The sequence below is a fragment of the Sorex araneus genome, chromosome 4 (assembly GCF_027595985.1).
Source record: "Sorex araneus isolate mSorAra2 chromosome 4, mSorAra2.pri, whole genome shotgun sequence".
Classification (NCBI taxonomy): Eukaryota; Metazoa; Chordata; class Mammalia; order Eulipotyphla; family Soricidae; genus Sorex; species Sorex araneus.
This window is the reverse complement of record NC_073305.1, coordinates 205,238,746-205,263,716: the sequence shown is the minus strand read 5'-3', so window position 1 is coordinate 205,263,716 and position 24,971 is coordinate 205,238,746. Positions and strand designations below refer to the sequence as shown.

The following is a 24,971-nucleotide window of genomic DNA, read 5'->3' as shown; positions in this document are numbered from 1 at the left end:
GATGACATCAATTCCTCTCCTGCCTCTCTCAGATCCCTCACTGTCACTTATCCTTGTCTCAAACTACTGTAGATGGGCTAGTGGACAGAGGTCGAGAGGGAGAAGGAGGTTTGGATTGTAGATACCAGATGGAGGCTGCCTCGGAGGGACCCTTGTGTGCTGAGAGTGTTTGCTTCCTGCTAGAAGTACTGTTGGCAACAGCAAATTATTTTGCTAGATAAAATGCACTTCAGAACTGATACAGGGAAACTGAGGGAGCCTTGAAGAAGCAGGGCGGTGTGTAGTGGAACTAGGATGGGCCACTCAAGGTTCATCCTGCCTGTGTGATCTCAGTTAAGTCCTTCTCGCTCTCTGAGGCTCTCTGTCTCCAAATGGGCATAAAAATAAGATGCTCTGCTCAGATAGAGAAGGGACCAACAAGTAAAGGGTGTTAGGAGGGCCCGTTTGGGATGGGAGATGCGGGCTAAAAGATTATAGACTGAACATGATGGCCACTTAATACCTCTACTGCAAACCACAACACCCAAAAGGAGAGAGAGAGAGAGAGAGAGAGAGAGAGAGAGAGAGAGAGAGAGAGAGAGAGAGAGAGAGAGAGAGAGAGAGAGTGCAAAAGGGAATGCCCTGCCGCACTTTAGGGGTGGGGTGAGGTGGGGTGGGGTGGGGGGAGGGGAGGGTGGGGGTGGCAGAAGGGATGCTGGGATCATTGGTGGTAGAAAATGGGCACTGGTGCAGGGATGGACACTCAACCACTTTATGACTGAAATTGCAAGCATGAAAGTTTGTAAGTCTGTAACTACCTGACGGTGATAATAAAAAATTAAAAATTGGGGCTGGAGCAGTAGCACAGTGGGTAGGGCGTTTGCCTTGCACGTGGCCGACCTGGGTTCAATTCCCAGCATCCCATATGGTCCCCTGAGCACCGCCAGGGGTAATTCCTGAGCGCAGAGCCAGGAGTGACCCCTTTGCATTGCCAGGTGTGACCTAAAAAGCAAAAAAAATTTTTAAAAAAAGATGCTCTGGGGATTGAAGGTTTAGCCCCTTTGTTTCAGTACTGCTAGAACAAAGTGCCAACAGTCGAGGTACTTTATTTATTTATTGTTTTTTAAATCTTTTGTTTTGTTTTTTGTTTTTTATTTATTATTTATATATTTTTTATATATATTTCTCTATGATTTGTTGCTTACTAGAAAATTTATTTATTTATTTATTTAAATATATATATATATATGTATTTGTCTATGATTCATTGCCTACTGTCTGAACTCCATCAAATATGGTGTGGTAATTATGGAAAATGGGTAGGAAGTGTCTTATAATGTGTCGTGTGGCCGCATGGTCTGGAAAGCGTCCTGGAGCGTGGCAGTGGTTGGGTAGTAGAGGTCAGCTGCCGGGGCTGGGTCCCTTGGGGTGGGGAGGGTTCTCTCCTGCCCCCCTCTGGGGTGCCCCAGTGAAAGCAGCCTGGCATGGAGTCCGGTGGCATGGCTATGGGGGCCTCATTTTATACTCCTGTCTGAAAGGAGCAGCCCTTGAGATCTGGAGGGTGGCTGATGAGGAGATTATCTGGTACCGCAGGGTGTGGTAGGGTGTGGCTTATGGGTGTGATCCCCGGGTCACGGAGATTGGGGGAAGCAGGCAGAGGATCTCTGCTTCCGGCCCTATTGAGTCCAGAGTCCAAGGTCACAAAGTTCTGCATTATCTGGGTTCTGTGGGGCTTCATTTATGTGTGAGGCTCACTGGAGCGTCCGGAAAGCAGCCTGGAGCATGGAGAGTGGGTAGTGGAGGTCGGCTGCCGGGGCTGGGTCCCTTGGGGCGGGGAGGGTTATCACCTGCCCCCCTCTGAGGTGCCCCGAGTGAGAACAGCCTGGCACAGAGTCATAATAATAATAAAGGACACTTCCTCTGTAAAGATGCTATATCTAAAGTAAAGTTTAGTTCTAAGATATTAAGGACTTTCAAAATGTCTCTTTTAGGGAACCCAATCCAGGCCTTACCAACAGCCTAGCCAAGTGCTCAGGGCATTGTACCTGCTCTAGAAACTGCTCCTCTCCCCTGGCCTTCCCGTCCTCACCGGGAGTTTAGACGCTGCCCCGCACCCATACCCAGGCTGGGAGAGCTGCTCCTTCACACACGCGGCTGTGACTGTTGTGTCCCCTTGCGCAGTCGGGTGATTTGGCCTGGGTCCTGATAGTCTGCTTAGCGCCTGTCTCCCACACTGAACTGGGAGGCCAGTCATGGCAAATGTGGGCACCCCCGACTGCATCACTGGCACCAACTCTCACATTTAGTCAGTAAATAAACAAATCTTCATAGTAATGGCTTCCTTTATCAATGGCTAGCTTTATAATAATAGCAACCCAAAACTAAAAAATCCCAGACCCCAAAACAATCAAGGCTACCGTTCTTGTCGGCAGAGCCTGGCAAGCTCCCCGTCGCGTATTCGCTATGCCAAAAACAGTCACAAATCTCACAATGGAGACGTTCCTGGTGCCTGCTCGAGCAAATCGATGAGCAACAGGATGACAGTGACAGTGACAGTGACGGTTCTTGGAAATTTTCAGGTTGCCGGCACTTCACTATCCCCTTTGGTTCCTACCTTTCAGTGTTCTTTCAGGGATGATGGTATTGTTCTCCCTGTATTAATCCATGCTAACAACAACCCGATGCCAGGTTCTGTTAAGACAGCCCAGGATACTGCCAACGTTGAGTTGAGATTGCAGTGGGACAGAGACAAAAAATTGCGTTAAGGGCTGGACAGGGCATGCGTTAGGCAAAGGGACTGATTTCCCTGCTGTAGCTTTCAGGAAAGCCTTCCTGGGATGCCTTTTTCCTAACGGATGTCAATTTAATTTTTTTTTTTTGAGCGAGACGTGAAAGATGAGAGTCACATAGTCAGGGAAAGAATGTAGTTAAAGAACATTCCAGTTCGAGAGCAGAGCAGTGCAAAGGCCCAGAGCTGAGGTAGGGCTTAGCAAGCTAGAATTCAAGAAAGAGAAATCTGAGCTCATCTTTTGGGCCCTCTGAAGAGTTTGGATTTTATTCTAAAGAAGAATAGAATCTGGGGTGGGGGAGGCAGATAGGAAGTGGGTCAAGCGTTTGCCTAAATGTGGCCAACGAGAGTGACTCCCGAGCATCGAGTAAGCCCCTCGCAGCACTGGGTGTAGCCCCCAAGACAAATGAACAAAAAAGAAACTGGGCATTAAAGGACTGAAGAGGGGACACCGAGGCAATGATGGAGGGCAGTGGGCACCGATGGGGGGTATGGAGTTGATAGGCATGGCACCCTATAATCAACAGCATTGTGAATCACAACATCTAAAATTAAAATTTAAAAAAGAACAGGGACTGGAGCGATAGCACAGCGTGTAGGGCGTTTGCCTTGCACGCGGCCGACCCGGGTTCGATCCCCGGCATCCCATATGGTCCCCCAAGCACCGCCAGGAGTAATTCCTGAGTGCAAAGCCAGGAGTAACCCCTGAGCATCGCTGGGTGTGACCCAAAAAGAAAAAAAAAATTTAAAAAAGAACAATAGGAACTAATGGAGGTTTTTAAGAGAGGGAAGTTGCGTGCATGCATGCGCTTGTGGGGTGTGTGTGTGTGTGTGTGTGTGTGTGTGTGTGTGTGTGTGTGTGTGTGTGTGTGACTCTGATTCATTCTGGAAAATGGCAAGTAGAGAGGAAGAATGAAATTCAAGGGACCAAGTCAGTAAGCAACTGAGACTGTCATGTAGGAGGCGAGGTGGGTGGTAATAAGGACATGTCAGAAGGGAAGACGCTTTTTTTTTTTCTTTTTGGGTCACACCCGGCGATGCACAGGAGTTACTCCTGGCGGTGCTCAGGGGACCCTATGGTATGCTGGGAATCGAACCCGGGTCAGCCACGTGCAAGGCAAACGCCCTACCTGCTATACTATCACTCCAGCCCCGAGGACGCTGTGTTTTGCAGCAGGAACCGTCAGGGTTTGGTGACGTGTAGGAAAGGAGAGGGGTGAAAAGAGTTAGACTCGAGTCCTGGGCGTTTGACTTGAGTGACAGGGTGGGTAGAAGTTCTGTTCGCTGAAGCGGGGCAGCCTGAGGCGGGCCAGGCCGGAGCTGCGTCTCTGACCTGTTGGGGGACTGGGCCTCCGGGATTTGACCCGACTCTCTGCACTCCAGTCACCTTCTCATCTGTGTGACTCAGAAGCTCGCCAGCTGTTTGCCTCGCCCGGAGGCAGCTGCTGGGCTTCCTTCTCAGTTCCTTCATGAGCATCTGTTTGGACTTCTCCTCACTGGCTCGTGGCCCATTCTTGACTTTGTCGTTCAGGCACAAAACAGGACCTGACATCCTTCAACATGGAGCTGGCGTCCAGTGGCATCAGCGCGGACCTCAGCAGCGTGAGTGAGGGGCTGGAGCGGTGGGCTGGGGAGTGAGGGGCCAGCAGCTGACCCCCTTTGTCCTTCTCCTTCCCTGAGCAGGGCCGTGCTGTTGTGGGGGCAGTTGGAGCCAAGGACTGGGCTGGGGGCTTTATAGAGCTGAGCGCCGACCTGCAGGACGTCACATTTATGGGGAATGAGCCGCTGACGCCAGAAGTGAAGGAAGGGTACTTGGGTGAGTGCTTCTCTTCCTGTGCCCTTCCTCCGGGGGCCAGAGTCATGAAGACTGACTTTCAGACTGCTAGTGAGCCTGGGAGAGGGTGCAAAGGTTTGAAGGGCACACTTTTATATGGGAGCCCCAAAACCCCAACACCGCAGGCCCTTGAACACCGCAGGGAGTGATCTTAAACATGAGTCAGGAGTAGCCCTTCATCATGCCCCCCAAACAAATCAAAGAAATGAAAAAAGTAACCTCTCCATCTCTCAAAATAATAATGAAAGCAGAAGCTGGGGTAATAGTATAGTGGGAAGGGCGCTGGCCTTGCATGCAGCTGACCCAGGTCCTATCCCGGCATCCCTTATGGCCCCCTGAGCACCACCAAGAGTAATTTCTAAATGCAGAGCAGAGTAACCCCTGAGCATCGCTGGGTGTGATCCTGGCTTTGCACTCAGGAATTAAATTAATGAACCAAATTAATAATAATGATGATGATGATAATAATAGAAATGAAAGCAGGCTGTGGACGTGATTCAATGGTAGAGCATAAGCCTTTTGTATATGAGGCTCTGGGTATTTCAAAATACACAGATATATATGCATATGTATAATGTGTATACACATATATTGCCTGTACATATAGGAAAGCAATGAGGCAATGACATTGGCTACTTATAATTAACATATCATGAAATGATATATTAACTTTATACATAAAAACTAGGCAACTAACACAAGCATACAGAGTTTAAATTGGTTCTAACATTCTTAATTTTTCCCTAGTAGCCTCTTCCCTGTGTCAAGATGTTACTTTCTGTAACTTCTGGTGCTTTGTCATCTTGAGGCCTTGCTGATGCCCGGGAGAAAGGCCCACCCCTAGCCCAGCAGTTCCTGCAGATAGAGGCCGGCGACCAGCCCTGGCTCATGTTCCTAACCCCCTCCCTTATCTAGCCTTCACACTCAGGCCAACACTTCCCCTGACCTCCTCTAGCAGGGCCGGGAGGATGCCCAAAGACCACCCTCGAGCCAGAGCTGCCTAACATTATTCCAACTCTCCAATTCTCTGCTGATGCGAGCTCACCTCACCCACTCTTCTGTGGAAACCACAATAAACTCCACTAAAATTACCCCTGTTGGGCTGGAGCAATAGCACAACAGATAGGGCATTTGCTAGGTTCTATTCCCCGCATCCCATATGGTCACCCTGAGCACCACCAGGAGTAATTCCTGACTGCAAAGCCAAGAGTAACCCTGTGCATCACCGGGTGTGACCCAAAAAGCCAAAAAAAAAAAAAAAACCCACAACTACTCCTGCACTTCCCACCTCCTCCCTGACCCTGGGGCTTCCCCCTGTGGCTTGGGATGGCAACCAGGCCTCCTGCTGGGGAACTGGGTGGTCATTCTCTGGGTGACAGTGACTCTCAGTGGAACCCCAGTGATTTTGAAAGAATCTGCTTTGTCCGCTTGATTGGTCCGGACTCCAAGGTTGGTTTGTCTAAGATGCCAGACACGGAGGGAGGGGGTCTGGTCAAGCACAGTTACGGCCGCTCCTCTCGCCTGGGTCTCATTCTGCACAGCTCTGTGGCCACACATCCCCCAAAGGCCATGCCAGTGACCGGCCAGAGGGGCCTCACCCTGCTCCTCAGAGGTGGCTTCTCTCCTGCTTAGAACACGGAGGCAAATTGGCCCCACATGCCCCGGGACAGGACCACGTTTGGGCTCTTCCTTCTCATAGGCCCAGCGCTGGCACGTCCAGAACCACCTGGAACCACCACATGTGCCGCCTACTCCTTCCTTCCATTTTCAGAACCCAGAGTTTGTATTAAATTGTATGTGAGAATGCTTCTCTTCCTCTGGCATCCACCCTCCTAGGGCAAGCTACGCCTGATGAATTCCTTCTCTCTCCTTTCCTTCCCCTTCCTTCTCTTTACTTTCCTTCTATGTTCTTTACTGAGCAAGTAATATGTGCTCAGCGCCATTCTAAATAGATGACTCTGTGTGAATATAATTTGTGTCCTTTTCTCACCAACGACATTGTATATAGGTGTTTTATTTTTATCTCAACTTCACAGATGAAGAAAATTGAGCCAGGACGAGTGTGAATGACTTGTTAAGGGTCCTGGGCAGGGTAATTGAAGGTGGTGTTCTCTTCTTCTGCTCCATACTGAGTAGCGGGCAGCATTGCTCACGGAGGAGGGACAAATCACTCCCATGCTTAATCTCTTCCCGGGCACCCCTGGCACGGTACCCAGCGACACACAAGCATGGGTGGCCGTGAATATGTGTACAGGTGCCCTCGGAGCCACCATCTTTCACTCTAGCTCAGGCCTCACTGGCGTAATGTTAAATAGCTGATATCCACGGTCCTATTTAACTCACAAACTCACTCTATGAGATTGGGGTTAATCCATTTATTTTTCTTTTGAGAGAAAAAAAAGAGTCGCAAAGCAGCCACGAGACATCTTATAGCCTAGTTCTCCCTCTTGGAGAACCTGGCAAGCTACTGAGAGTTTCCTACCCGTATGAGAGGGCCTGGCAAGCTCCCCATGGCGTATTTATATGCCAAAACCAGTAACAATGGTGGGTCTCATTCCCCTGACTCTGTAAGAGCCTCCAGTGCATCACCGTTGGGAAGGATGAGTAGAGAGAGGCTGCTAAAATCTCAGGGCTAGGACGAATGGAGACGTTACTGAGACTGCTCGAGAAAATCGACGATCAATGGGATGATGATGATGATGATGATGATGATGATGATGATTTTTCTTTTGAAATTGAGACTCAGACGCTAGGGATTAGTAGACCCAGATTCAGGCTTGTGGCTCTGATTCCAAACCCTCATGCATCAGAGGATTGGGAGATATGCAGAAAGTGGTTTTCACCCTTCCCCTGCTGTTGTGTAGTCTAGGGAATCTGCTGTCTATTTTAATCACACTCCTAGCTGGTCTATGAAGACAAGGAAAATCAGGTGGGTTAGAGGTCACACACGTGAGACCCTCCCTGCTGATCCACACAGAGCAGGACAGAGAACCGGGCCACCGGCCTGTGAGTAGGGAGACGCTCCCATCATTCCCTTCCAGCTTGACTCTCTGTGTAGTCTCCTGCTTTATGTTCAACTCTGTCGTAGGTTCTATTTTATTTATTAATTTATTTTGATTTGGGGAACACACCTGGCTATGCTCAGGGATCCCTCCTGGTGGTGCTCTGGGGACCACACATAGTGCCAGGGATGGAACCTGGGGCAGCCGCATGCCAAACCCACCCCACCAGCTGTATCATCTCTCTGGGCCCCTGTTTTACTGTTTTTAAAAAGTCTGTCTGTTTCCCCATGGCCCTCAAGTGAGCTGACCTTGAGAGGTTGTCCAGGTTTTCCTGGGTGCGATTTTCTGGCTGTTGGAGCCATTTGAGGAGCAAGCCTGGGACAGGCTGGCGCTGGGTGTCCCTGGAGCACAGGGTTGCATGCTCTGGCCTTGCTCTGGGCTCCATCCCTGCTGTGGGCTTCCAGAACTTTCCATCTTTCCCAGCCTGCCCTCTGCCGGCGGCCTCTGTTTCTCACCAAGACGCTCATGCTCTCTCCCCTCAGGTTACACGGTCACCTGGCTCTTCTTCCGAGGGCTCCCCTCGATGCTGGCAGCCGGAGCCCCCCGACACCAGCATGTGGGGCAGGTGCTGTTGTTCCAGAAGGAAAACAGCGGAGAAAACTGGAACCAGACCCAGAAAATAGACGGAGACCAGGTAAGCAGGGGGGCGACCCTGGGCCTCAGTGGGCCCTCGGAGGTGAGTCCTGTCCTTGCCACTAGCCGCTTTCAGAAACGGAGCCTCGTCTGCCCACAGGCCCCTCATGTCTCCCTCTCCCGCAGGTGGGCTCTTATTTTGGAGGTGAGCTGTGTGCCGTTGACCTGGACCAAGACGGGCACACAGAGATGCTGCTGATCGGTGCGCCCCTGTTTTACGGGGCCCAGAGAGGAGGCCGGGTGTTTGTGTACCAGAAGAAAGAGGTGGGGACCAGCACCTTGAGTAGGAGGGCGGGAAGACAGACCCACAGGCTCCAGCAGGTCCTAGTCCCTCGGGGAATTCCCTGTCCCCACCTCCTTCTGAGATTCCCAGCTTTATTTTACCAGCTGGGGAACTTTCTAGAACCACAGGTCACACAGCTAGCAGGAAGGAGGTGGCGCTGGGGCTTGAACCCTGGGGGTGTGAGGGCTCGTGCAGCTGCTTCTGTGGTGGCTCTGTGGCTATCACCTGCTCACTGAGGGGCTCTGTCACCTCGCTTCTTCCCAAAAGAGCCTCCAGCTGGTCTCAGAGCTCCAGGGGGACCCTGGCTACCCACTGGGGCAATTTGGTGCGGCCATCACCGCCCTGACCGACATCAACGGGGATGGGCTGGCGGATGTGGCGGTGGGGGCCCCGATGGAGGGGCCCGGTGCTGTGTACGTCTTCAACGGGCGCCCCGGAGGGCTACACCCACGACCCAGCCAGGTGCGTGCTCCCCCCCACCCCAGGCCCCTGGGGGACCTTCCCCACCAGCCTGCCCCGCCCCCCGGCTCAGCAGGATCCTTTCTCTCCGCCTCAGCGTGTCGCAGGCACTCAGGTGTTCCCAGGAATCCGCTGGTTTGGACGCTCCATCCATGGAGTGAAGGACCTTGGAGGCGACGGGCTGGTGGACGTGGCCGTGGGGGCTGAGGGTCAGGTGATCGTGCTGAGGTGAGAGGGGCGTCCCGGCTCTCACCCAAGCCCAGGAGTGCTGGGTGCAGGGCTGCCCAGAGCCCAGCATCCGCTCACTCACTTCCTTGCACCCTGCTGGGAGTTTGCTCCCCTGGCCACTGCAGCTGGGTCGGCTGCGGAGGGACAGGACAGTGGCCCAGGGGCATGTGTGTCACCCCGGTTTAAGCCCCTCCACCACATCATTCCCCTGAGCACTGCTGGGTGTAGCCCAAAGGTCACAGCACTGTAAGCCCAAGGAGCCTTGCACCCTTGGGATGAGCACTGAGCTGTGGAGCCCAGTGGATGGAAAACTGCTGGGGAGAGCTCCTGGACCCCCTGAGCAATGCTCGGGACGCCCCACCCCCCACCAATAAAACTCAGGGGCTGAGAAGAAAGTACAGGAAGTAAGCGCTTGCTTTGCTTGTGGCTGACTCGAGTTCTACCGGAAGTGATCCCTGAGCACAAAGCCAGAAGTAAGCCCTGAGCACTGCCAGATGTGGCCCTCCCCAAAACAAAACAAAATAAAAATGAATAAGACTTGATCAAAGAACCTAAATTACTGCCACTCATGATCGGGGTAACCTCATCTCAGTCACTTAACTTCTTGGGGGTCTCAGTGTCCTTATCTTTGTCACATGGCTGATGTGTGCTGCCTTACCCCTGTCTTAGTATTCTGGAAGCACCAGCTAAGGTCAACTAGTGAATTAGTGTCTGTGGAGAACCTGCTAGGTCTGAAATATTGGACCAGCCGTGGGTACAAAGTAAATGTGAGAAAAAAACATAATGCAAATTAGACAAATAATGAAAAATAATGAAGGCAAATAAGAAAACACAAATTGTGGGTGCCAGGGAGCTAGCTTAACGGGTTGAAGCACATGCTTAGCTCGGAGGCCTGGGTTGGATCCCCGACATCTCAGCTCTGTCAGGAGCAACCCCCAAGCAATGATCTAGGAGTACCCCGCAGACACCATTTGAGTGTGGCCCCAAACCAAACCAAAAGCAAATGTGATGATGGCTCCGAGGGAAATGAGTGGGGCACTGCAGAGAGAAGCTTCTCTGAAGAGCTAATATTTGAGCTGACACTTAAAAGAGGAGAGAGAGTTAGGCCTGCAGTATCTGGTGAGAGCACTTCCGGTGGAGAACAGGGGATGCTTCAAGGCCTTTAGGCCAGCAAATGCCTGGCCTGGTTGGAAAACAGTCAAAAGGAAGAGGTAGCAGGAGCTGAGAGTGGGCAGGCAGGATGATGTAGGAAGTCAACTCAGAATCTTTTTTTTTTTTTTTTCTTTTTGGGTCACACCCGGCGATGCACAGGGGTTACTCCTGGCTCATGCACTCAGGAATTACCCCTGGCGGTGCTCAGGGGACCATATGGGATGCTGGGATCCGAACCCGGGTCGGCCTCGTGCAAGGCAAACGCCCTACCCGCTGTGCTATCGCTCCAGCCCCTCAACTCAGAATCTTATTCTGGGTTTCATGTAGCATCCCTGAAGGGTAAGAGGCTCTTTTCAAAATCTCACTCTCGGGCTGAAGTGACAGTGCAGCAGTAGGGCATTTGCCTTGCACCCAGCCAATCCAGCTTCCATTCTCAGCATCCATACAGTCCCCCGAACCCTGTCAGGAGTGGGCTCTTGGGAGCACAGAGCCTGGTGTAAGCCCTGAGCACCTCTGGGTGTGACCCAACCCCTGCCCCCAAATAAAAATAAAATCTCACCATATATGGAAACTCATCAGAAGATGCTAGAATGAACCAGGGAGCCCAGTTGCTCTTGTCAGGCAGGAGACAGTGGCTGAGGCCTTGCCTTCAAGGACAAATGTCACCCCTCTCTGTCCTGCAGCTCCCGGCCTGTAGTGGACATCATTACGGTAATGTCCTTCTCACCTGCCGAGATCCCAGTGCACGAGGTGGAATGTTCTCATGCACCCAGCGACAAGAAGAAGAAAGGCGTCAACCTCAGAGTCTGCTTCCAGGTCAAGCCTGTCACCCTCCAGTTCAAAGGTCAGTGTAATTCCCCTGTTCTGCTGAGCAGCTGCCCATCTCGTATCCAGGCCTTTGGCCCCAGGATCTGCCACTATTCAACTCCTGGCCTTCTCACCTGCCCAGGGCGCCTGGTTGCCAACCTCACATACACGCTGCAGCTGGACGGCCATCGGATGCGGAGCCGGGGCCTGTTTCGAGGAGGGGAACACAAAATCAGCAACTACACCATGGTCACCTCAAGCCAGTCCTGCATTGACTTTTGGTTCCACTTCCCGGTAAGGGAGTTTGCTGGGGAAGTGACTGGTGGAGGCGCAGGCTGCCTGCAAGGCGCACTGTCACCATCCCACCGGGATCTGGGGCCTATGACTTCTCTGTCAACTCTCTCCCCTGCCCAGCGACTACACATGCGACATGTTTCCTTCTGGTCATTGAGCTGTGTTCATTCAGTAGCATTGTAACAGGATTATGATTGCAAAATTCTTACATTTCCCTACTCTTTTCATACTTCATATATTTCTATTGTGACCCATTGTATTTTTCAAAAGTTGGGTTTGGGAGGGTCACACCCAATGGTTTTCAGGGACTACTCTTGGCTTGCTCCAGACTGGAGTGATAGCGCAGCAGGTAGGACGTTTGCCTTGAACATGACCGACCCGGGTTCGATTCCTCCGTCCGTCTTGGAGAACCCAGCAAGCTACCGAGAGTATCCCGCCCGCACGGCAGAGCCTGGCAAGCTACCCGTGGTGTATTCGATATGCCAAAAACAGTAACAACAAGTCTCACAATGGAGACGTTACTGGTGCCCGCTCGAGCAAATCGATGAACAACGGGACGACAGTACTGCAGTGCTACTCTTGGCTCAGTGCTCGGGGCCACTCCTGAAATGAGAGTAACACATAGTGCCAAGGACTGAACCCTGGCTTTCCACATGCAGAGCTCATGCTTCAGCTGTTGCCCTTTCTCCTCTGTTCTCATAATCATTTTAATGGCTGTAGAATATTTGGTCTCCGTGAAATAAATACCAGTTCATTTATTATTAACATCCATCCCAGGAAGAGTTCTTTGAAAATGAAAAGAAAGAAAAAATCACCCCCACAGAGGCAGAGAAGATGGCTGAGTGCCACACCTTGGCTGCATGAGGACCCACATTTGATCCCCATAGCCCTGCTGGCTCCCAGCATCGCTGGGCATACTGCAGGCCCTGGCAGTTGGTCAGATGTCTCCTGAGCCTTGGGAGCACTGCTTGGGAGTACCCACTCAAAAAAGCCACCACATCTTGAACATTGTTTTTGCCTCCTCCTTCATTGTGATTGGCAGTGCTGCTGTGATGAGATGCCTGGCAGGGTCCTCTCATCTCGACCTGGTGCTCCCTCGGGTTGCTCGCAGATGGCAGTGCTCACACACCCAAGGGCGTTTGTTGTTATTGTTTTTGTTTGTCGGGGTTTGGGGGTAAACCCTTGAGTGCTCAGGGCTTATTCCTGACTCTGTGCTCAGGAATCATTCCCTAGAGATGCTCAGGGGGCAGTACCGAAGTGCAGACAACGTGCAAGCAAGTGCTTTAACCCCTGTACTGTCTCTCCAGCCCCTGTCGTATTTTAATATTAAACAACCACTAAACTGCCTTTGTCGAGCGGCACTGATGACATGAAGACTAAGACTCTTTCCTGTCCTCCAGGAATCGGCGTTTTCAAATTACTCTAGAAGATTCTTTTTCCTGTGAAAACTTTGGGTTTTATTTTGTTTTGTTTTATTTTTTTCTTTTTGGGTCACACCCAGTGATGCACAGGGGTTACTCCTGGCTCATGCACTCAGGAATTACTCCTGGCAGTGCTCGGGGGACCCTATGGGATGCTGGGAATCGAACCTGGTTCAGTCGCGTGCAAGGCAAACGCCCTACCTGCTGTGCTATGGCTCCAGCCCCTTCCTGTGAAAACTTTGATCATGGCTGCTCGGAGCAGTTCCAAAGATTCAGGCATTTCTGTTAGGAGCCCTGGGAGACAGTGCTACGAGGACTGAGAGTAGGCCGCGGAGCAAGTGAGGTTTGTCAGAAACAGAGAGGCAGTACAGGGGTACATCTGCCTTATATGCAGCTCACTCGGGTTCTATCTCTGGCACCCCAAAATATTCAGGAGTGATCCCTGAGTACAGAGCCGGAACTAAGCCCTGAGCACTGCTGGGTGTGGCCCCCAAATTTTGGAAAACAAAAAAAAGAGCGAAAAAGAATACTAAAAAATGGAGTACGTGTATTTCCCCACTCTTGGCTTCTAGAATGTCACTTGGTCAAATGTGGGCAAGGTGTGCATTTAAGTGGAAATATGGGAACGGGGAGACTTCTAACCGAGCTGTCTCCCCCTCAGGGCTGCATTCAGGACCTCATCTCCCCCATCAACGCCTCCTTGAACTACTCTCTCTGGGAGGAGGAGACGCCAGAGGACCCAAGGGCGGTAAGAAGAGCTCACAGGGGTCCACAGGAAATAGATGAAAGTAGACATTCAAGTCAGCGACGTTCTTTTTGGTGTTAGGGGTCCTTCCTCATGGAAGAGAAATGCTCTCCCACTGAGCTCCAGCCCCAGCCCAGGGGTGTGTGTTTATTAATTAATTGATTGATTGATTAATTGATTTTGGAGGGGCATTGGGGACCACACCTGGCTCTTACTCAGGAGTGAGCCCAGCGGTGCTCCAGGACCCCTGGGTGGTGACTGGGATTTGAACTGGGACTGGTCACGTGCAAGACAGAGCACGCTTGTCTCTGGACTGTCTGTCTACAAGGGAGGCTTCTCTTTGTTTTTGTTCTGTTTTCTGTTTTAGGGTCACACCTGGTGGTGCTAAAGGTTACTCCTAGCTCTGGAATCACTCTTTTTTTTTTTTTTTTTGCTTTTTGGGTTACACCTGGTGATGCACAGGGGTTACTCCTGGCTCTGCACTCAGGAATTACCCCTGGCGGTGCTCAGGGGACCATATGGGATTCTGGGAATCGAACCCGGGTCGGCCACGTGCAAGGCAAATGCCCTACCCACTGTGCTATCCCTCCAGCCCTTGGAATCATTCTTGGTGGTTCTCGGGGGACCAGATGGGATGCCAGGGCATCAAGCCTGGGTGGGCCGCATGCAAGGCAAACATCATACCTGCTGTTTGCATTCTGGCCCTGGGAGTCTTTTCTTTGAAGCAATAGAAAATCACAGATGGCTGCCTGGGGGAGTATTTGTGTTTAAGGGAAATTTGGAAAAGCAAGATACAAAAGAAGAGACTCTGGAACTCTCTTGTGGAATGAGTAAGAAATCGACTGAGGGGCTGGATCAATAGCACAGGGGGTAGGGCCTTTGCCTTGCACGAGGCTGACCTGGGTTCGATTCCCAGCATCCCATATGGTCTCCTGAGCACCGCCAGGGGTAATTCCTGAGTGCAGAGCCAGGAATAACCCCTGTCTATTGCTGGGTGTGACCAAAAGGAAAAAAAGATTGACTGAGCCTCCTCAGGGTACCCCCTGCCCAGAAGTTAGAACTCGCATGTGCAAGTCCTGTGTCTAGTCCCCAAAACGGCATGGCCCGCTGAGTACTCCTGAGTGTGGCTTTATATAAAAAAGAGAAAAAAGATGCCGAGTGTGAAGAGAGTGCGGACAGTCTCCATCTTGGCCCCTCCCTGGGAGGTGTCGCCTCGGTCAGGAGAGCAGGGGCTCTGTGTGGCTAAGGCCCTGGCGCCCAGCCCAGTCACCAAAATGTGTGTTTTTTTTTTTTCTTTTTGGGTCACACCCGGCGATGAACAGGGGTTACTCCTGGCTCGTGCACTCAGGAATTACTCCTGGCGGTGCTCAGGGGGACCATATGGGATGCTGGGAATCGAACCCGGGTCGGCCGCAAGGCAAACGCCCTATCCACTATGCTATTGCTCCACCCACCAAAATATGGTGTGTTTTTTTTTTTGTTTTTTTTTTGTTTTTTTTTTTGCTTTTCGGGTCACACCCAGCGATGCTCAGGGGTTACTCCTGGCTCTGCACTCAGGAATCACTCCTGGCGGTGCTCATGGGACCTTATGGGATGCTGGGATTCGAACCCGGGTCGGCCGCGTGCAAGGCAAACGCCCTGCCCGCTGTGCTATCACTCCAGCCCCCAAAATATGTTTTTAATACTCTTGTAAATCAGTGATCCCTTCCTTCAGACCTCATTGGTCAGAACCGAGTCACACAGCCACACCTAACCAGGACCCCAAGAAAGCAGTGGCCACACGGACTTCTGCACGGTCGTCTCCCTTGGTGTGGGTCTTTGACGCTCGGTTCTTCCTGCTCTTGAGTCTCTTCATCTGGATTCCACCCTTTAAGTTTCAATTCAGGCGCCTTTGGGAAGCTTCCCTGATGCCCACTGGGGGCAGGAGTTCCTTGTCCACGCTCTTAAGAGTGCAGACTGGTACTTCCAGTCTCATCACACTAAGACGAAGCGCAGGGGTTTGTCTGGCGTCTGTTTGGTTCTGTGCTGTGAGAGGGCAGTGTGTCTGCCAGCGAAGAAAGCGGTGTCAGTCTGAGGAGACACAGGGCTGTTCTTGGAAACGGGGATCATGACAGAGGCGGGTTGCTCAGAGGTGGTGACGCCAGGCCTTCCTGCCAGCGAGGGCTGCGTTGACAAGTCCCAGATTTCCTGTCAGGACAGGGATTGGACCCCCGCAGGGAGCTGGCCAAGGACAAGGGATGCCCAGATGGCCTTGGACTGAGTCGGGATGGTGGGGTCTGTCCTGGCGGGGACACGGAATGACCAGCCCTGCTGGGCACAGCCCTGAGCTCCCCCAGGCCTGCTCTGTGTCCTGCCGTCTCACTAACCCTCTTGTCTCCCGGCCTGTCTGGTCTGCAGGGCCAGGATGTGCGGCCCATCCTGAGACCGTCGGCACACTCAGAAACAAAGGAGGTACCAGGGCAAGTGGGGCAGGGAGAGGCCAGAGCCCGGCCCTTCTGGGGCTGCGGACCTGGGCCCTCAGCCCTTTCTCCTCGGCCTTTCAGATCCCGTTTGAGAAGAACTGTGGCGAGGATAAGCAATGTGAGGCCGACCTGCAGCTGTCCTTCTCTGGAAGGTCTGAGTGGCTCTGCGTGGCCGCACCCCGACCCCGCTCACTGTCTTCCCAGGCACCCCCTGTGTGCTGGAGGTCAAGGCTGCCTCACTGGGGGTGGCCCGGGCCTCGCTGCCACAGGAAGTAGGAGCCATCGGTCAGGATGAGACGAGGGCACACCGAGGAAAGGCAGGGCAGAGAAGCTGCCTTTTTCATTGTGTTTGCTTTGGTTTGGGGGCCACATCTGGCAGTGCCCAGGGCTCGCTCCTGGCTCTGCGCTCAGAGATCACTCCTGGAGGGAGCCGGGGGCCATATAGGGTACTGGAGATCAAACCCGGTCACCCGTGTAGTAGACAAGCGCCCTGCCCAGTCCTGTCACTCCAGCCGAGAGTGGCTCTGCCTATTTATTGCTGCATTTACTGGGAAGCAGATCCCCCAGCTATGCAGGTATCCCCCTGCCCCCTCCCCCCGCTCCTGCTCCCTTTGACTTGGCACCAACAACTTTGTCCTGATCGTCCCCCCAGCTCCACAGCTCTGCGGCTGACACCTTCCGCCAGCTTCTCAGTGGTGCTGACGCTGAGGAATGTGAAAGAAGATGCTTACTCGGTCCGGCTGGGCCTGCGCTACCCCCAGGGCCTCTCCTTCCGAAAAGTGGAGGTACTCAAGGTGAGGAGCCGGCCGGGCCCCTGGGGAGCCACCAGCATGGACAGGTGGCAGGGCACCTCTGGGTCTTGCCTGCTGGTCACTCTCAAGCTTTTCGGGTCTCCAATTCCACAACGGAAACCAGAGGCTGGGAATACCCTTAGCTAGTGAGACATGGAGGCCAGCAGCAGCTCAGGGACAGTGACCCCTGTGTACCTGTGACCATAGAGATGTGCACTTTATTGAGAGCCACCACCTCCCCCTGCCAGGGGCCATCCTGTTTGCTTTTTTTTTTCTTTTCTTTTTGGGTCACATCCTGTAAAGCACAGGGGTTATTCCTGACTGATGCACTCGGGAATTACTCCTGGTGGTGTTCGGGGGACCATATGGGATGCTGGAAATCAAACCTGGGTTGGCCACGTGCAAGGCAAACGCCCTACCTGCTGTACTATCGCTCCGGCCTATGTTTGTTTGCTTTAATGGGCCTCCCTTGGTGGTGCTGGGGGAAGCAGACAGTGCTGGGATCAAACCCAGCCGTGAGCTCCCCCGGAGCCGGGCCAACCCAGCCATCACATTTGAAGACTTGTCTGGGTTGTTTCATAGATACTTATGGTGTTTAATCATTACAAAAGTGATCCCAGGACTGAAGCGTTAGTCCAACAGTTAGGGCATTTGCCTTGCATGCGGCTGACCGGGGTTCGATCCCTAACATCCCACATGGTCCCCGGAGCACTCGCAGGAGTAATTCCTGAGTGCAGAACCAGGAGTAACCCCTGAGCACCACTGGGTGTGACCCAAAAAGCAAAAATAAACAAAGAAATATAAACAAAACTGACCCCAGGTCCCCACAGAGAGCTGGAAATCTGTTTACAGACAACCGTCGTGTGTTCTCTGTAACTGACACTTATTCATATATAATTTAATATTCTGGTATCTGTCCTCATGCTTATCAGTGCACAGACCCGAAAACTACATATGCATTTATTTATTCTAAACGTGTCATTGTGCACTCCATACTTTTTTTTTTTTTTTTTTTTTTTGCTTTTTGGGTCACACCTGGCAATGCACAGGGGTCACTCCTGGCTCTGCACTCAGGAATTACTCCTGGCTGTGCTCAGGGGACCATATGGGGTGCTGGGAATCGAACCCGGGTCAGCTTCGTGCAAGGCAAACGCCCCACCCACTGTGCTATCACTCCAGCCCCTCCATGTTTGTGTGTGTGTGTGTGTGTGTGTGTGTGTATGCGTGTGTGTAAATGTTTATTGTGGTAAAATAGGCATAAAATCTACCTTTGGGGGTGGAGAGAAAGCTCAATGGGCAGAGCACAAGCAGGGCTTGTGGGAGACCCAGCTTTGATCCCTGGCACTACGGGTCCTCCGTATACCCCTGGGAGGAGCCCCTAAGCACAGCCAGGTATTGTCCCCTCAGCGTCCCCCCGAAAAACAAACTACCACTTTAGGCCCAGGATTTAGCTGAGCAGTAGAGAGCCTGCCTTGAATGTTTAAGACCCTTCCTGGCCTTGGGAAAAAAAAAAAAAAACAACTAAACTTTCCATATTAGTCCTTTCTTGAAGGGTTAGCACAGGGGTGGAGCAGCCAATCAGTGGCTCCATGTACATTCCACGGAGTTGTGCAACCATGACCGCTGTGAGCACTTTCATCATCACAGTCTCCCCCTCTTAAGCAACGATTCCCCCTGACCCGAGTTGGTGTGCAATCAGCTCCCGCTTCCTCCCCCGTGGGGGAGACCACGGGGAGCCTCTGAGCCTCCCCAACCCCAGAGACCTTACCCGAGGGAGGCTGCCCTGTCTCTAGCGAGTGTGACCAAGCAGAAGTGGTAGCCAGCTCATTACTCAAATCCTTGCTGACCGCGTGGACGCGGCAGCCCTTGAGATGCCCCCCAGGCCCGACTGGCTTTTCTCCACCAATGGCTCCATCCTTCCAGGTTTCTCTGTGACCGCCTGCAATAAAGCTGCCTGTCCCCCGAGTCCTTGGCCCCATCTCTGAGAACGAGCGCCCCGACAGGGACAGTGCCCTGGTGTGCGGGGGTCTCTGGCCACCTCAGCTGCCCTTTTTTTTTTTTTTTTTTTTTTTTTGCTTTTTGGGTCACACCCGGCGATGCACAGGGGTTACTCCTGGCTCTGCACTCAAGAATCACTCCTGGCTGTGCTCAGGGGACCATATGGGGTGCTGGGAATCGAACCCAGGTCGGCTGCATGCAAGGCAAAAGTCCTACTCGCCTTGCTATTGCTCCAGCCCCTCAGTTGCCCTTTCTAATCCTTCTCACCTCCAGCCCCACAGCCAGATCCCCGCGAGCTGCGAGGAGCTTCCTGGGGAGCCCCAGGCCGGCCTCAGGAGACTCACCTGCAACGTGAGCTCCCCCATCTTCAGAGCAGGCGGCTCGGTGAGTGCGGAGCCCCGGCAGGGAGTGGGGCAGACCTGCTCCCCCAGAGAGCCAGTGGACTCAGACTGGAGAGCTTTACCGCCGTGACTGCACCCTCGCCAGCTCAGGCTCCCTGCCCGAACATTGAGATCAACCCCTAGTCCAGTGCTCAGGATGCACGGAGCTCGCCAGGAGGTGGCCTGTGACTGAGGCCCGACCCTTGTTCCTCTCTCCTCCTGCCAGGTCGACATGCAGGTGATGTTCCACACCCTCTCTAACAGCTCCTGGAAGGACTATGTGGAGCTACACGCCAATGTGAGCTGGTGAGAAGCCCCAGGTGCCCTGCACCCCCGCCCCCTCACCCTGACTGCACCTGCCCCTAACACGCCCCCTTCCCCGAGCAGTGAGAACGAGGAATCCAGCCTCCAGGAGGACAATAAGGCCACCAGAAACACCACAGTGCTGCGCCCCATCAACATCCTCACTGAGGAGTGAGTCCTGTGCAGCGTCACCCTCCGCCCCTCAGACCTCAGCCTCCCCGTGGAGTCGCCCGCCCCTGCCGGGGGCGTTAGGACTGATAACATAATTGGGGTGGGGGGTGAGCAGGAGGTTGGCTGGTAGGTTTGGCGACAGCACCCAGTGATGCTCAGGGCTTACTCCTGGCTCTGCACTCGGGGATCCTTCCTGGTGGGGCTCGGGAGGACCGCATGGGATGCTGGAGATCAAATCTGGATCGGCCACGTGCAGGGCAAATGCCGTTCCCACTGTGCTATATTGCTCCGGCTCCTGCCGACAATTTCCAACCCTGCAGAGCGTGGGCCCTGTGGGAGTGGGGTGAGGAAGTGGCGGGGAAAGGGGAAGTGGCTTGAGGGTTGACCTGAGGCCCTCTGGGTCTCGGGGCCATCAGGCAGCTCCCCAACCTACCCGGAGCGCACTGCGGAGTGGAGGGCAGGTCCAAGAGGCGCTGAAACCTGGATGTGGAGGAAAGTTCACCCAGCCCTGGGCCCCACTTCCAGCCGGGCCTGCGTCCTTGCCTTTTTGGGGCCAAGCAGGGCAAAAAGACAGGGGGAAGTGGGCCCAGGCCCCTTGCCTGCAGGGCTGACAGAGTCACACTCCCACCAGACCAGTGTCACAGGAAGTACCCTAATTTCCAAAGGGTGGGAGAGCATCAGCCCAGGTGCATGAGGACTGAGTGCAGATGAAGAGAAATGGGGGCAAGACTAAGTCCCAAGGGGAAGGATAGCGTAGTAGGTAGGGCACTTGCCTTGCATGCAGCCGACTCAAGTTCCATCCCCAGCATCCTACATGGTCCTTTGAGCACCACCCACAATAATTCCTGAGCTCAGAGCCAGGAGTAACACCTGAGCATCCCCGGGGGTGGCCCTGAGCCGGCCCGAGCCTGGCCTACCTTCCCCCTCACTTCTGCTCTTCTCTGTCGCAGCCAGGAAAACTCCACGCTCTATGTCAGCTTCACCCAGAAGGGGACCAGGATCCACGAAGTCACACACTTCTACAAGGTAGGATTCAGGGTCCAGAGGTCTTTAGAGGTCAAATGTCACTCAGCTCCCTCCCAGGGCCCCAGGAGATAGGACCCGACTGGACAGCAGCACGTCCCCAGCCTTCCCCCGCTGGGGAAATTATCGGTACAGCGCAGAACTGGAGCATTGGCTTGGCTTTCCGGACTTTCCACGGTCACTGTTGTCATTTAGGCCACTGGCTAGGTGCTGGGCAGCACCCCGAGTTCTCATGCCCACCAGAAGGCCCCCCCGGCAGACTGAGCTTGTCATGTCCATAACCCAAAGTAGACATCCAGGTCCGGGCCGGGGCTAGCCGCCTGCCAGAGAACAGCTGGAAGGGGAAAGGTCAAATTCAAACCCTGGCCCCATCACCAGGTGCCGCAGAACGTTCAGGACCCACCATTGCTCCTGTGCTCGGACGCAGAGCTGTCTTCTTTAGGGGCTCCCCAGCGGATGGTGGCCTGAGGGTAAAACTTGAGTCTTGGGGCTGGAGCGATAGCACAGTGGGTAGGGCATTTGCCTTGCACGGGTTCGATTCCCAGCATCCCATATGGCCCCCCCGAGCACCGCCAGGAGCAATTCCTGAGTGCAGAGCCAGGAGTAACCCCTGTGCATAGCCGGGTGTGACCCCAAAAGAAAAAAATTTGAGTCCCCTTGGGCTTGTAGAGGCGTCCCAGAGAGCTGAGCAGGCTTTGGCCCAGTGGAGAGTCATTCCACTTTTTTTTTTTTTTCTTTTTGGGTCCTGGCGATGCATAGGAGCTACTCCTGGCTCTGCACTCAGGAATTACCCCTGTCGGTGCTCAGGGGACCATATGGGATGCTGGGAATTAGAACCCGGGTCAGCCTCGTGCAAGGCAAATGCCCTACCCGCTGTGCTATCGCTCCAGCCCAGTCATTCCATTTTTCTGTGGAGGAAACGGTTTCCTCCTGAGAGGGCCCCAGCCCAGGAGGCCGGAGCCACCTGGCCAGGGCTGGCCATGAGGAGGAAGCGGGCCTGGGCGCTGTGGCCGGCAGCTGAGCTGCGGAGGTGCCAAGAAAGCCCGTGGCGCCTGCACTGCGGGGCTCGGAGGCTGCACCCCGCGGCCCTGAGGTGGTCTGAGCCCCGGATGAGGCCTGCGGGGGGCCGGCTCTGCAGCCCTCTGTTATACGTGCCAGGTGAGGATTCTGCCCGTGCCAGGGGAGGATTCTGCCAGCAGCCAGCAAACGCCCGCCCTGGAGGCCTTGGTGCGGGTCCCGGCGCCTCAGAGCGAGAGGCTCATCAGGCAGACGTGGAGCGTGCAGACGCGGGCAGGCGAGCAGGTCTGCGGGGCCCACGAATGAGCAGGGAGCCAGGACGGGGACTCCTGAGGGACCTGGGGGGTGAGGGGAAGAACTGGGGTCCCCAGGCTTGTGGGGAGGAACGGGCAGCTCTCGGGGGGCCCAGCTCTGAGCTCACTGACCGTCTCACTCCTCTCCCCAGGCCTCTGCCCTCCGCTGCCACCGGGAGGAACTCACGAGGCTCAGCCTGCCTGAGGTGCGGCCTGTGGGCTGGGGGAGCGGGTGACAGTCCAGGGTGACAGTCCCCAACCCCGCTCCTCCGCCTTCCTTCTTCCCAGAAGCCTTGTTTGTCATCAGTCCAGCTCCGTTGCCCGCTGGCCTCCAAGAAGGAGCTTTATCTGCAAGTGACGGGCACCTTGGAGCTGAAGGAGGACATCAAGGTAGTGCCCGTCCTCGGGCAGCAGACACCCCCCATGCTGCAGCTGGGGGGCAGAGCTGGGCCTGTGGGACCCTGAGCTTTAGAGACAAACTCTGCCCATGAGGAGTCGCACCTCAGAGTGTCCCAGGAGGGAACTGAGCGGAGGTGGGGACCTGAGGTCCCGTTCTCAGCTGCTCCCGGGACTCATGGGGTGGCAGCACTCAGTGGCTCCCGGATCCTTCTGGCCTGACGCCCCCGCCCCCCTCTCCGGCCCCCCAGGACTCCGCCATGCTCAGCCTCTGCAGCTCCGTCTTCGTCTCCTTCAACAGCACCAAGTATTTCCACCTCTATGGCAGCAACGCCTCCCTGGCCCAGGTAGATGCCCTCTGCGAGAGAAGGATCTGGAAGGGGGAGGCTAGGGATCAGGTGGAGCCACAGACGGCGCTAGGCAGAGAGCAGCCCAGGCTGGCCTCCGGCTGAGGCGGCCACTCGGGTCAAGAGCAGGAAGCACAGGGGTGACGGGGAGCTGGAGTTAGGAAGGCAAGCAGAAGTCAGCTTCTAGAAGATTCTGCCCACAGAGCTGAGATGCTGGCCCTGGTCATCTGTGGCCGAGGAGAGCCATTTAAGGGCTTGAGGCAAGGACGGGGGTGGGGGGGCTGCCAGGTCACTCCAGGAGCTGTGGGGGGTCTGGGCTGAGTCAGGGTCAGGTATAGTCCAAGTGGGAAAGGCTGGAGTTGGAGTTCCAGGAAGTGGCGAGGGGGCACAGCTTCCTCCCTGCACCCCCACCCCACCCTCCCCCAGGTCGACATGAAGGTTGACATCATATACGAGAAGGAAATGCTCTACCTCTACGTGCTGAGCACCATCGGGGGGCTGTTGGTGCTGCTGCTGATTTTCGGGGTGCTCTACAAGGTGAGGGAATAAGGGGTATTGCTGAATCTCCCGGGCTGGGGAGGTGGGGCTGGAGTCTGGGAGGAGAGTACGGAGATGATCAGAGACAAGAGTAGAAAGAGCCTCCAGCCCAGAGAAACAGGACAGGAGTTAGGCACTTGCCTTGCTCGGGGCAGACCCTGGTTAGACCCCTGCTACCTCATACTGTCCCCCAAACACCACCAGGAGTGACTCCTGAGTGCAGAGCCTGGAGTAGCTCCTGAGCACCACTGGGTGTGGTGAAAAGGAAGAAAAAAAGAAAGGAAGGAAGGGAGGAAGGAAGGAAGGAAGGAAGGAAGGAAGGAAGGAAGGAAGGAAGGAAGGAAGGAAGAAAGGAAGGAAGGAAGGAAAAGAGGGAAGGAGGGAGGGAGGGAGGGAGGAAAGAAGGAAGGAAGGAAGGAAGGAAGGAAGGAAGGAAGGAAGGAAGGAAGGAAGGAAGGAAGGAAGGAAGGAAGGAAGGAAAAGAGGGAAGGAGGGAGGGGGGGAGGGAGGAAGGAAAGAATGGGGAAAGGAAGGAAGGAGGAAGGAGGGGAGGAAGGAAGGAGGAAAGGAAGGAGGGAAGGAGGGAAGGAAGGAGGGAAGGAAGGAAGGAAAAGAGGGAAGGAGGGAGGGAGGGAGGAAGGAAGGAAGGGGGAAAGGAAGGAAGGAAGGAGGGAGGGAAGAGAGAGAGGTAGAAAGGAAGGAGGGAAGGAAGGAGGGAAGGAAGAAAGGAGGGAGAGAAGGAAGGAAGGACGGAAGGAAGAAAGGAGGGAAGGAAGGGAGGGAGGGAAGGAAGGAGGGAAGGAGGAAGGGAGGAAGAAGAGAAAGGAACTCAACTCCCTCCGGATAGAGGGCACAGGGCCCACATAGGAAGTAAGACTCCCACCCTATAACTCTCCACCCCACCCCCACCTCGGACCCCAGTAGAGCCGAGCCAGGACTCAGCCATCAGAGGGGGGAAGGGACCTTGGTACGAGGGTCCAGTCTGGCACCAGTTAGTCACAGTCTGACTGTGGTGCACTGCCTGGCACCGCAGGGCACAGAGAAAAGGGAGAAGGCTCCTCCTGGAGGCCTGTATGTGCTGAGGCTGGAACAGGAGACCTGATTGCGGAGGGGGGAGGTGGAGGGGAGGGGAAGGGAGTGTAGTCCTGGAAGGCCTCCCCAGGGCGGTGGTCTTGGGGTGGGATTGAAAGGATGAGCAGAAGTTAGCCAGACTGGGAGTGTTGTAGGGAAGATGTTCCACGGGGAAAACCAAATCCTCCAGAAAAGAGAAACTGTAAAATCAAACTTTCTTCCTATTGCAACCCGGAGTTGTCCTTAATAACCGTTTTGTTTATAGTCTTCTGGGTTCAGGTTATTCTTGATGTTTTATTATTGAGGTAACATGGATTCATCTAGAGCTCATGCCCATGCCTGCAGTACAGAGTTAGTGCACCCCAGCACCCCAAAGACCCCCCACTGCTCCCCTGCCTGGCCTTAGCCTGCTTTCTCCGCACCCCCCCGCCACCCTGAGCCCCCGGCCCTCTTCTCCCCGCTTGCTGACCTCAGTTTTGCAGTCCAAGGACTTGTTC

The 24,971-nt window shown here is 54.3% G+C and overlaps 1 protein-coding gene across 1 annotated transcript in view; it reads left to right on the top strand.

Annotated features, from left to right (window-relative positions):
* ITGAL (integrin subunit alpha L) overlaps positions 1-24,971 on the top strand; it is a 37,400-nt gene that overhangs the window by 10,350 nt on the left and 2,079 nt on the right. The window contains exons 10-30 of the mRNA XM_055135686.1: positions 4,299-4,369; positions 4,451-4,583; positions 8,146-8,297; positions 8,423-8,560; positions 8,847-9,041; positions 9,136-9,266; positions 11,102-11,262; positions 11,368-11,519; positions 13,602-13,688; positions 16,083-16,136; positions 16,229-16,299; positions 16,800-16,941; positions 19,210-19,320; positions 19,543-19,622; positions 19,704-19,790; positions 20,741-20,816; positions 21,972-22,115; positions 22,276-22,329; positions 22,412-22,513; positions 22,771-22,866; positions 23,293-23,403. Coding sequence (XP_054991661.1) covers positions 4,299-4,369; positions 4,451-4,583; positions 8,146-8,297; positions 8,423-8,560; positions 8,847-9,041; positions 9,136-9,266; positions 11,102-11,262; positions 11,368-11,519; positions 13,602-13,688; positions 16,083-16,136; positions 16,229-16,299; positions 16,800-16,941; positions 19,210-19,320; positions 19,543-19,622; positions 19,704-19,790; positions 20,741-20,816; positions 21,972-22,115; positions 22,276-22,329; positions 22,412-22,513; positions 22,771-22,866; positions 23,293-23,403 — 2,348 coding nt within the window. The remainder of the gene's footprint in view (positions 1-4,298; positions 4,370-4,450; positions 4,584-8,145; positions 8,298-8,422; positions 8,561-8,846; positions 9,042-9,135; positions 9,267-11,101; positions 11,263-11,367; positions 11,520-13,601; positions 13,689-16,082; positions 16,137-16,228; positions 16,300-16,799; positions 16,942-19,209; positions 19,321-19,542; positions 19,623-19,703; positions 19,791-20,740; positions 20,817-21,971; positions 22,116-22,275; positions 22,330-22,411; positions 22,514-22,770; positions 22,867-23,292; positions 23,404-24,971) is intronic.